This window comes from Leopardus geoffroyi, chromosome B1, assembly GCF_018350155.1.
Source record: "Leopardus geoffroyi isolate Oge1 chromosome B1, O.geoffroyi_Oge1_pat1.0, whole genome shotgun sequence".
Taxonomy (NCBI): Eukaryota; Metazoa; Chordata; class Mammalia; order Carnivora; family Felidae; genus Leopardus; species Leopardus geoffroyi.
This window is the reverse complement of record NC_059327.1, coordinates 171,490,124-171,503,171: the sequence shown is the minus strand read 5'-3', so window position 1 is coordinate 171,503,171 and position 13,048 is coordinate 171,490,124. Positions and strand designations below refer to the sequence as shown.

Below are 13,048 nucleotides of genomic sequence, written 5' to 3'. Positions count from 1 at the left end.
TGCTGGTGCTATTTTGACAGGGATTGCATTAAATGTGTAGATTGCTTTGGGTAGTTATAGGCTTTTTAACAATATTTGTTCTTCCAATCCATGGGCATGGAATGTTTTTCCATTTCTTTGTGTCATTTTCAATTTCTTTCATAAATAATCTATATAGTGTACAAAGTACAGATCTTTTACCTCTTTGGTTAGGTTTATTCCTAGGTATCTTATGGTTTCTGATGCAATTATGAATGGGATCAATTCATTGATTTCTCTTTCTGCTGCTTCATTATTGGTGTATAGAAATGCAACAGATTTCTGTACATTGATTTTACATCCTACAACTTTGCTGAATTCACGTATAAGTTCTAGCAATATTTTGGTGGAGTCTTTTGGGTTTTCTACATAGAATATCATGTCATTTCCAAATAGTGAAAGTTTGACTACTTCCTTGCCAATTTGGATGCCTTTTATTTCTTTTTGTTCTCTGATTGCTGAGGGTAGGACTTCTAGTACTATGTTAAATAACAATGGTGAGGGTGGACATCCCTGTCTTGTTCCTGACCATAGAGGGAAAGCTCTCAGGTTTTCCCCATTGAGGTTGATATTAGCTGTGAGTCTTCCATATATATTTTATTTTCATTACATAATGATTTTGTATTTGGTGATGCCAGCTTCCTTTCCCTGGCATTTACTTCTCTGAAATATTCTTCCAAAATGTTAGTGGCTAGTCTTACTAGTTTTGCCAAAAAAAGATTTAAATAATTTTATTGTTTCCCTCATTCTACACACACATAAACAGCATCTATCTATATTGTATAATTATAGGAGGGCCTTGATATTCTTTTATTTTTTTTTTATTTTTAGAGAGACAGAGCATGAGCAGGGGAGAGGCAGAGAGAGAGAGAGAGAGAGAGAGAGAGAGAGAGCAGGCCCCAGGCTGCAAGCTGTCAGCACAGAGCCCAACGCGGGGCTCAAACTCACAAACCATGAGATCATGACCTGAGCCGAAATCAAGAGTCTGACACTTAACTGACTGAGCCACCCAGGGGCCCCAAGGCCTTGACATGCTTGAAGTGAAGATTCTAGAGGCCCCTCACATGAAGGAAACTCTATGAAAACATAATAAAAATAGAGAGGAAGAACTTAGAGGAGAGTCAAAAGAAGGGACATCTTACACCTTTCTTCCAGAATGGGAAGAATGACAAGATGGGCTCTGTGGATTTGGGGGGTCTAATAAATAGCACTCCTCCTTTACACTTGAATTTGGTCCCACTGAGAGAGGAAAAAATATAGATGTTTGGGGACATAGTTTTAGATCTCTAGCCAAGTGGCTTGCAAATCCTTTACTATTGAGTTAGAGACTTCTCATCTAATCTATGACACAGCTGAAGAAGTGTAGACCTTTCTATTGCACTTCCTGCTGACACATGGCAGAAAACCTTTCCCTAGGGAAGGCCCTTCTGTATTGAAAACATGAAGAATGGAGGTTAAGAGTTCTCTTCAACAGACTAAAGAGAATAGGCTTTAATTAGTGGGGGACAAGGAATAGTTCAAGTGAGTGTGCTGAACTAGATAGGATAGGCAAGGTTTACAGTCTTCAAGTAAACCCTGGTAACTCAAATTAGTCATTAACAATGTGTTTTGTATAGCCATTCTGGTTTGTTATAAGAGGAAGATGAAGAAAGGCAGGCTAATGTTTTGGTAATGAGCATGCACTTTGGTGCCAGACTGTCTGGGTTTGAATCCCTGATTTGCTACTTGCTGTGTGACTGTGACATCCTACTTACCCATTCTTTGTCTCATTTCTTAATCTATAAAACGGGGATAATGATGACACCTAATTCATAGGGTTGTTATGAGAGCTAATTGAATACCAAATGGAGCACTTAGAGCAAGGTGTGGCACATAGAAAGCACTATCTAAAATATACAGTTACCACTAATGTTGATATTACTATATGAGAATGTTACGTAAATTGTAGATATACAAAAGTAATGCATTCTGCACCGTATCAAAGGCAGCCCAACGATGTTATCAGTTTTGACAAGACCCCCCCAAAGGATAAATGCAATGTTGGCAAAATCATCATTATTTTTTACATTCTGCCTCTCCTATTTCTTAGGAGCTAAGCGTCTCCATTGCTCAAAATTCTATAGCCTGTTGAGGTCTGTAGTCTCAGAACTCCTTTATTCTTACAATGACCAGATTTTCTGTGACAAAAATTTGGACCCGTGCCGAGAATCTCTGAAGTGGTTAGGAACTGGTTTGCTAGTACTTTAGGGTGCAAATGAAGCCTTATTTTCCTTATAAGTGAAATGGGGATATTGCCTTGTATAATACAGCCATAATTGGTGGCTCAAATATGGATTAGGACTCCCAAAGGATTTCCTGTGAAAATTGGAGTCTATGCTCCCATTAGTCACTTCTTTTTTAGTTTTCCCATCCCCCAAATAAAAACTGAAATTCAAAAGTGTAGTGTGCCTATATAGTAGGTTTTCCACGAATGTTGAATGAATTGAAGCTAGCTAGCCTAGCTTTCTGCTCAACTGATTAAAACATTTATGGGGCACCTGGGTGGCTCTGTCGGATGAGCGTTCGACTTTGGTTCAGGTCATGAACTCACGGTTTGTGAGTTTGAGCCCCGCGTTGGGCTCTATGCTGACAGCTTGGAGCCTGGGGCCTGCTTTGGATTCTGTGTCTCCCTCTCTGCCCCTCCCCTACTCACGCTCTGCCTCTCTCTCTCTCTCAAAAGTAAATAAACATTAAAAATTTAGAGAAAAATTGTTACATGGTCCATATATAGTTTTAAGTAGTCGTAACAAAAGGAACACTCATGCACACTGTGGAGGTTTTTCAATATGTCTACTTGTTTCCTTTTAGTACCTTTGCGGTTATCTCTCGGCCTGAATGTCTCTTCTCCCAGATCTTTCCATGGCTAACTCTTTGTCATTTGGGTCTTAGATTAAATGTCATCAGTGTCTTCCCTAGTGAGTCCTACCAAATATTTCAGTAAGAAATAAGACCGATCTAACACAAACTCTTTGAAAGAGGAAGAGGGAACACTTCCCACCTGCTTTACAAGGCCAACATAACCTTGGTACCGACATTGACAAGGACATTATAAGAAAAGAAATGATAGACCAATATCCCTCATAAACATAAACATAGAATAAAACTAAATAAAATTTTAGCAAATTGAATCCAGCAACATATAAAAAGGATGCAATATTTAAAATAGATCCTCTTAAATGTTTCTCAAAAGACGTAAATTAAAGGTTGGAATTCCTTTATTACTACTTTAGGTATTCAGATAATGCTCCTTTGACTAGGATATCATGTGAAGCCTGGGTCCTAAGGGTCCTGGATTCATAAATATGACAAATATCATGTCATTATAATTTGGGTCTTTGTCAAGAATTGAGATATATTTTAATTATGAAAGTAAAAGTAGTTGGTGACACTGTATAAAGTGTATTTTTTTAATGTTTATTTATTTTGAGAGAGAGAGCGCCTGCGTGCATGTGCATGCACGTGAGTGAAGGAGGGGTGGAGAGAGAGAAAGAGAGAGAATCCCAAGCAGGCTCTGTGCTGTCAGACGTGGGGCTTGATCTCACAAACTGTGAGATCATGACCTGAACCAAAATCAAGAGTCAGATGCTTCACCGACCAAGCCACCCAGGTGCCCCTAAAGTGTATTTTGATTCCAAAGTTTTCATTTTCAGTTTTGGTATTCTCAGTAACAGACATTTTCCTTGTCTTGCAGTTCAAGATATTTTGGAAGCTATATTAATAGACAGCTGTATCTTCCCAAGTACCACAATAGTAAGTAGACTACTTTTATATAATTAGCTGTCTCATGATTGTTATTTAGAAAGTATTAAAAAGCCTTTAGATTTAAATCCAACTAGTTTGCTTACTGCTGAGACCTTCAGAATACATCCTGAACTCTCTCCTACTTCTAATACTGATCGTAGTCCTTTCATTGTGATGAACATACCAAATATTGTCTCTTTAAAATGGTTTATTTTTTTTATTGTTTTTTTTTCTATTTGCAAGTTCTCTACCAATACAACCAGGCTGTGTAAAAATAGTCATATTTCTGTTCTCTCATGAAAACATAGTGGAATGGAAAATATTACTATAGATGTTGTTTGTATACTTTTCTTTATGTATGTTTCCCCCTGGTAGCCAGATCATTTGAGCAGTCTTATTATTGTGATGCTGTATGATTTTCAAGATAGAAAATTTCAAGCTCGTTTCCTTTCTGATAATGAAGAACCCATAGCAGAAGTTCAAGAAGTAGAGAACCTTCTTAACAGGTAATTGTACAAGTGCAAAGGATGTTTTCTATGAAATAATTATTAGTATTTTCATTGGTATACGGTATAATGTGTAGATAAGTTTCAGAAATTTATGGGGAAAATATATAAAAGTTCATGTGTCTTGAGTTCCTTTACAAACAGCCTTGAACAGGTTAAACATTCTGTTTAAAATCAAGTTGTTTTTGAAAGCTTGAACTGTAAGATCCAACTTGTAAGTATTTGGAAAATCATGAAAAATTCCTAGTAATGTTTTAGCACATACATAAATTAAACTTCATTTGAAACACCTATTATTTATTTACTTACCTTTGTTTACAGCTCTTTAAAAAAAAATCTAACGTGTATCAAATGAGAAAATTCCACTACTTGGACAAATTAAAAAAAAAAATCTTCAACATAGTTAAGAAAAACAAACATGTTTTAAATTTAAATTTGTTTTCTTTTTAGCCTAAATATTGGCAGAAACCTGCCATGGGGATAATAATAGTACCTACCTAAAAAGGTCGTTCGGAAAATTAATTAAACAAATGCATGCAAAATGCTTAGCTTAGAGCCACACACATGGTAGATGGTCAATAAATGTTAAGTGCTACTGTGGTTAGGGCTTTTGTTATCGTGTTGTTGAACCTTAATGGAAAGCAGAATATAGCAACAACAACAATCTTGTAGGAAGATTTTTACCTAGTAAATAATCTGAAACAGTTATCAGTAGGATATCTGATTTTATATTGTTATGGGAAATCCAAGCAGTTTCATTTAAATTATTGAAGGCTGAGACCAGAGGATTAAGAACGGTGTAATAATAATAGCTTACATTTACTGAGCACTTAATATGTGTCAATCACTGTTGTAAGGAGCTCTTGTTAATAACAACATACGAGGAGGATACTGTTAGCAACCTGTATTTTGACACATGGAAAAACTGAGGCATAGACAGGTTACAGGAACCTACCTATTGCTATAGATCGGAGAAGGGAGTAGCCAGATTCAAATTCAGGAAGGTGGATTCCAGAGTCCAAGTGTTAACCATTTATATGCTACTACTCCTTCCACTTAGGATAGTGAGGTTTGGTTGATGTACTCTGGAAGATTAAAGATAAGACACAGTCATATCTCATGTCAGATGTAGCCATAAGAAATTTTAAGACGGCAAACAGCAAGAGCATTCAGAGGTACATGCCCTCTGTGTTAGATAAGTAAGATCTCACCCCTGTTTACTGTGTGGGTTTTTGGGTAACCACCTCACTGCCCATCTCACTAGTGGGTAACCTGCCTCCAACCACAGGTGTCCAAGATGGGTACAAGTACATCAGAGAAAAATTGGTGGGGCAATATGCCATGGGACAGGCTCAAAGTTTCAGGTTTGCTGAGCTTCTCTCAGTTTCTGTTTGACTTAGCAGGACTCGGGAGACATTGATGGAAGCCCCATCTTAGTCTCGGTGAGCCTAATGAGAGCTGAGTTTAGCCTGGGTCAGCCAGGAAAGCCATAGGGCTCTAACCAACTAAGAAAGACCAGACTATGCTTTCAGCAGCTGCAGACTTTTAGCTGAATGCTAGCAAGACAGGTATGAATAGGACAAGCAAAGACCGTGGCTCAGGAGGCCAGAGGAACCAGAAGATCCTGCTGTCTAAGGATTCCTGATTCCCCAGACTTTTCCCTTTCCCCACTATACCATGCTACCTCCTGCCTTGACACATACCGGTTACATTCTTGTCAGTGCAATAGTGTTTCCCCTTACACAAACCAATAAAGGCTTATATAATGCAAATCTTACAAATTGATCGGTTTACCAAATTAACCAATTCATAGTATATTTAATTCATAATATGCTATAGGAGAAATGCATGTATAGTGATTGAATTGCAGAGAATCGTAGAGCAGTATACATGTATAAAGATACCACCAGAGTGTTTTAATCAAGAGTCTCAGCTTTCAAGTAACAGAAGCCATCTTCAGTTAGTTTGAGCAAAAATGATAAAGATACTGGGATGTATCATGTAAGTCAAAGACTCAGAAAGAGAATGAAATCAGGAATTGGAAAGATTAGGACTTTCTTTATCTCTGCTTTTTAATCTTTTTATTATTGTTACTTTTTAATTTACATCCAAGTTAGTTAGCATATAGTGCAACAATGATTTCAGGAGTAGATTCCTTGATGTCCCTTACCCCTTTAGTCCATCCCCCCTTCCACAACCCCTCCAGTAACCCTCTGTTTGTTCTCCATATTTAAGAGTCTCTTATGTTTTGTCCCCCTCCCTGTTTTTATATTATTTTTGTCTTCCTTCCTTTATGTTCATCTGTTTTGTTTCTTAAATTCCACATATGAGTGAAGTCACATGATATTTGTCTTTCTCTAATTTCGCTTAGCATAATACCCTCTAGTTCCATCCAGGTAGTTGCAAATGGAAAGATTTCATTCTTTTTGATTGCCAAGTAATACTCCATTGTGTGTGTGTGTGTGTGTGTGTGTGTGTGTGTATACACAATATATATATACCACGTCTTCTTTATCCATTCATCCATCGATGGACATTTGGACTCTGTCCATACTTTGGCTATTGTTGATAGTGATGCTATAAACATGGGGGTGCATGTGTCCCTTTGAAACAGCATACTGGTATCCCTTGGATAAATACCTAATAGTGCAATTGCTGGGTCATAGGGTAGTTCTGTTTCTAGTTTTTTGAGGAAACTCCATACTGTTTTCCAGAGTGGCTGCACCAGTTTGTATTCCCACCAGCAGTGCAAAAGAGATCCTCTTTCTCCGCATCCTCGCCAACATTTGTCCTTGCCTGAGTTGTTATTGTTAGCCATTCTGACAGGGTGAGGTGGTGTCTCCTTGTGGTTTTGATTTGTATTTCCCTGATGATGAGTGATGTTGAGCATTTTTTCATGTGTCAGTTGGCCATCTGGATGTCTTCATTGGAGAAGTGTCTATTCATGTCTTTTGCTTATTTCTTCACTGGATTATTTGTTTTTTGGGTGTGGAGTTTGATAAGTTCTTTATAGATTTTGGATACTAACCCTTTATCTGATACGTTATTTGCAAATATCTTCTCCCATTCTGTCGGTTGCCTTTTAGTTTTGCTGATTGTTTCCTTCTCTGTGCAGAAGTTTTTTATCTTGATGAGGTTCCAATAGTTCATTTTTGCTTTTGTTTCCCTTGCCTCTGGAGACATGTTGAGTAAGAAGTTGCTGCAGCCAAGGTCAAAGAGGTTTTTGCCTGCTTTCTCCTTGAGGATTTTGATGGTTTCCTGTCTTACCTTTAGGTCTTTCATCCATTTTGAGTTTATGTTTGTGTCTGGTGTAAGAAAGTGGTCCAGGTTCATTTTTCTGCGTGTTGCTGTCCAGTTTTCCCAGCACCACTTGCTGAAGAGACTGTCTTTGTTCCATTGGATATTCTTTCCTGCTTTGTCAAAGACTGGTTGGCCATACATTTGAGGGTCCATTTCTGGGTTTCTATTCTGTTCTGTTGATCTGAGTGTCTGTTTTTGTGGCAGTAGCAGACTGTCTTGATGAGTACAGTTGTACATGTATTACAGTTTGTAATACAGCTTGAAGTCCTTTCAATCTTTTTATCTCTGCTTCTCTCTTAGTATCTGCTTCATTCTCTTTTTCTCTTCCTATCTGCCTCTGTGCTTCTCTAGTCTACATGGAAAAAGCCCTACTCTTGCACCCCAGTTCCTGAGCTTACATGTTACAGCTGTCTTGTAGTATCTTCATGTAGACTAACTTATTTTATCATCTCCATACACCAATTCTAAATTCTAGCTCCCCCAGGAATTTGATTGGCTCCGTGTGGTTCAGGTGCCTTCCTTTGGGCCAATCCCCGGCAGCCAATAGAGTGGGATTCTGAACTCAGACAGGACATTGACCTGTAGCTCAACCTCTGTAGATCTTCTGGGGTTTAGGGCTGGGTGCTGTTTTCCCCATTGTCAGCTTAAAAGGTACCTTACTAAGTTTCTAGTGAGGGGATAAAAACTAATTTTAGGAGGTGAGAGAGGAAGTAATTATTTAGCAAGAAACTGAATAAGAATGATTTCTTTCTTATGAAAATTCTGCTTGATCTTTGTTGTTATTGTCTCTACCAGAGATCCTTGTGTTTTATATTCTATGGACCAACTTGTATCTTTTCCTTCATTTATTCATGGCTTTGGAGATATAATCCAAGATGACACGTATTATCATTTTTGACATATGCAGAGTCCTTATGAACTCCTTCCTTGTATAAAATCAATTATGTTTTTAATACTATGTGCACGGGTTAAATAAAAAGATACCACAACCTCTTCCTTTCTTATTTCCCATGCCCTCACACTAGCCCAGAAATCTTCCTGCCAAATAATTTGTTGGACTTTTGTGAGGCAGAATTGGAGAATGAGCAGTGAAAGACTAGAGAGGCAGCAGCAGGGGAAAAAGTTAGTAGTCTATCCTCCCAAACCACCCAAAACTACTCATCCTGAAATCTCCCACATTACATTCAGGTGCCAACATCTGCCTAGACACATCCTTGATTCTTCTTTCCTCCCCATCCCTGTGCCCATACCATACCTAATGCTGTAACTCCATTTGGAAAACATGCTTCATGATCTACTTCTTTCCTTTTCCACGACTACATTGCAATTTTCCAAGCCACCAGCTTACTACACTAGCTTCATCATTGATTTCCCTGCCTATAACTCATTCCTTCCCGCGATCTGTTCTCCATGGCAGGTAGAGTGATATTTTTTAAATATAAATTATTTGGTCATGAGAGAGTATCTTGGGTTAGACTTACTGTAAACAACTAGAAAACTGGACAAAATATATGAGGCAAAGATTTTGGGCATTAGACAAGAAGCAGCACAGAAACTTGATCCCTGAGAAAATGACACCAAATGAGGTAAGCATTAGAACAGTCCTGGCTTTATGCCTCAAGGTACTTTCCAACTGAAGTACAGGAAGGGGGGTCCCAAGAGGAAAACGGTAGTCTCACTAGGAAAACGGAGATCAGAATTTTGGAAGGTTGGATGATCATTTGTCTTTCCTTCTTTATTCTATTAAAGTGGTAAGGTAATTTATATTGAATGATTTATGAATGTTAAAACCAATCAGGCACTTAGGGGATAAATTACATTTGCTCAGATATATCCCTTTTCTTGTCTTCCCCAATTCTTTCATTCCCAGTTTCTCATTTGCCAAAATACTCCCTGAATACTTGTTCACGGGCTTGTTTTTTTTTTTTTTTGTTTTTTTTTTTTTTTTTTTTTAATGTGTATTTATTTTTGAGACAGAGAGAGACAGAGCATGAACGGGGGAGGGTCAGAGAGAGAGGGAGACACAGAATCGGAAACAGGCTCCAGGCTCTGAGCTGTCAGCAGAGAGCCCGACGCGGGGCTCGAACTCACGGACCGTGAGATCATGACCTGAGCCAAAGTCGGACGCTTAACTGACTGAGCCACCCAGGCGCCCCATGGGCTTGTTTAAAAAAAAATTTTTTTTAAGTTTTTTAAAATTTATTTAAGCAATCTCTACACCCCATGTGGGACCCGAATTCACAACCCTGAGATCAAGAGTTGCATGCTCTTCTGACTGAGCCAGCCAGGCACCCCTGTTCACGGGTTTTTATATCTCATATTCTTTCCACACCTTCTTTGGAAATTCTTAGGCTATTTCACTTAATTAGTGAATATTCTGAAACAGTTGTCAGTATGATGTCTGATTTTATATTCATAGGGGAAATTCAGGCAATTGAATTATTTTTGGCATTAAGAAAATATTCAATTAATATTTAAAGGGAAACAGATAAACACAATACACAAAAATAAATTTGGAATGGATTAAAGACTTGAATGTAAGAACAGAAACCATAAAACTCCTAGAATAAAACATAGGCGGTAAGCTCTTTGGCTTATCAGCAATATTTGTTTGGACGAGTCTCCTCAGGCAAGGGTAACAAAAACTAAAACAAATAAACAAAAGCCAAAGTAAATAAAAGCTTTTGCACAGAGAAAGAAATCATCAATAAAAAGGCAAGCCACTAAATGGGAGAAGATATTTGCAAATCACACATCCAATAAGAGGTTAATGTCAAAAATGTATAAAGAACTTACACAACTTAATATAAAAAAAATACAACTGATTTAAAAAAGTGGAAAGGGCTTGAACAGACATTTTTCCGAAAGAAGGCAAACAGATGGCCAACAGGCACATGAAAAGATGTTCAACAGCCTACTCATCAGAGAAATGTAATTCAAAACCATCATGAGATGCCTGACACCTGTCAGATTGGGAATTATCAAAAAGACAAAAAATAACAAGTGTTGGCAAGGATGCGGAGAAAAGGGAATCCTTATATGCTCTTGGTGGGAATGTAAATTAGTGTGCCACTATGTAAAACACTGTGAAGGGTCCTTAAAAAATAAAAATAGAACTACTATATGATCCAGCAATTCCAATTCTGGATCTTTACCCAAAGAAAATGAAAACACCAATTCAAAGAGACATGCTCCCTTGTATTCATGGCGGCATTATTTACAGTAGCCAAGATACGGAAGCAATAGATGAATTAAGATGTAAGATATATACACACACATATATAATGTGAGCTCAGCCATATATATGATTTATATATATATAAAAACTCAGCCATAAAAAAGAATGAAGTCTTGGGGCACCTGGGTGGCTCAGTTGAACCACCCAGTTGAATCAAGTCCAACTTGATTTTGGCTCAGGTCATGATCCCAGGGTCATAGGATAGAGCCCCACGTAGGGCTCCACACTGAGCATGGAGCCTGCCTAAGATTCTCTTTTTCTCCCTCTGCCCCTCTCCCCTGCTTGTGTGCGCTCTTTTTCTCAAATAAGTTAAAAAAAAGAATGAACTATTGCCATTTGCAACTACATGAATGGACCTAGAGGGTATTATGCTAAGTGAAATAAATCAAAGACAAATACCATATGATTTCACTTATATGTGGAATCTAAAATTTAAAACAAGTGAACACACAAACAAAAAACAAAAATAGACTTATAGATACAGAAAACAAAATATCGGTTACCAGAGGAGGGATTGGGGTGAGCAAAATGGGTGAAGGGGATTAAGAAATATAAACTTCCAGTTATAAAATAAATAAGTCACGAGGATATAATATATAGCATAGGGAATATAGTCAATAATATTCTAATAACTTTGTTTGGTGACAGATAACTAGACTTAACATGGGGATCATTTCATAATGTCAAATGATATATACCTGAAACTAATAGGATATTATATGTCAAGTATACATCAATTAAAAAATAATAAGTAAATAAATTGAAGGAAAATGGTGTATTAGGATTCTGTTCTGCCAACTGATAGGACCCCAACTCAAACAAGATTTGACAAAAGAAAGAATTTATTATAAGGTATTTCATGAAGGATTGAACATTGAAATGGCAGAAAGGGCAGTGATGTGGCTATGCTTCTACTCAGTCCTGTGACTTAATTATGATCAGGATCCTCTTTGACTGTAGTCACTGCTCTGTGTGCTTTGGCTTCATTCTTTTCTCTTTCTTTGTTCCTGGATTGGGAAACTTGGCTGCTGACAACTCAGGAGCTTTACATCTTACAGCACCAAACACTAGAAAGACTGGCTTGATTCTCTCTTGCTACATCCAAAAATTGCTTGACCCTGCCTTGAGTCAAGTGCCCACCCTCTGCCAATCAGCTGTGGCCAAGGAGACTGAGTCACTTAGGGACACCTTCCAAGAAAATTGTATGACTAGAAGGAGGAAAGGAACATTTTCAGGAGAGGGGGATTTCTATTCCCAGAAGGAAAGCAGCAGCCCTTAGAGTGCAAACCAGTAGGTTTCTACTATAAAAGGAAACATTGATATGCTAAATGTGTCTGCTAAGGGCAAGAACTTCCCATTAACTAGGTATAATCATAGCCCCACCATGATCAGCTGCTAGTCAGAATAACATTCCCTGACTTAGGAAAAGCAACACAAAAACATATAGGAAATATGCCTTTTCTCACCTGTGTGGTTGTGACAGAGACATGATATTCCTGAAATATAGGCTTTTCATTGTTATTTTATCCTTAGCAAATTGCATTTCTCCACTACATCATGAATCATCACTGACTTATTCAAAATAACCCACATGGTTTCTTATGAAAAATAAGAGAATAAAACCTATTATAAGCAAGTGATTTGGATATTTTCTTTTGTATTTATGTATTATCTAAATATATTAGAACATATTTCTGTTTACCTTCTATCCATTTTTTCTCTTAATTATGTTTTTCCAGTGGTCTATAGGAATAAATATGAAAATGGTATACCCCCCTTTTTTTTCTGAAAAATACTGCAACTCCTTTATTATGTTTAGAAATCCAATAAACCTCTAATTACATAAAATAATTAATGGAAGCATTGGGAATAATTCTTTTTGCCATTATTATTAGATTTAAAGTTTTTTGGGACATACTGTATTAGGTATAATTTGATATTGTATATGTTTATTTCATTTGAGGCCTAGGATACTGTTACCTTCCTTTAGAAGCAGCATATACTTTTGCTACTGGAAGGCTGCAACTAGACCTGGGGCACTAACAAACCCAGGTGACTTAGTATTCTGCGGTTGAAATGATTGGAAGCTGGGCTTCATTCCTTGTGAAGGCCAGTTATTCCTTTTTACTTTATTCCTGGGGTTGTCTTTTGGTGACCCAGTTCAAAGCCCGAGGACATTATCAAAGCCCCCCTCCCATAAAGTTGG

At 37.6% G+C, this 13,048-nt stretch overlaps 1 protein-coding gene across 4 annotated transcripts in view; it reads left to right on the top strand.

Annotated features, from left to right (window-relative positions):
- The window catches only part of NSUN7 (NOP2/Sun RNA methyltransferase family member 7), a 52,132-nt gene that overhangs the window by 6,704 nt on the left and 32,380 nt on the right, over window positions 1-13,048 (top strand). For all 4 annotated transcript variants that reach the window (XM_045474269.1, XM_045474270.1, XM_045474272.1 and 1 more), the window contains exons 3-4: window positions 3,749-3,807; window positions 4,174-4,304. In XM_045474269.1, the coding sequence (XP_045330225.1) occupies window positions 3,749-3,807; window positions 4,174-4,304 (190 nt within the window). The remainder of the gene's footprint in view (window positions 1-3,748; window positions 3,808-4,173; window positions 4,305-13,048) is intronic.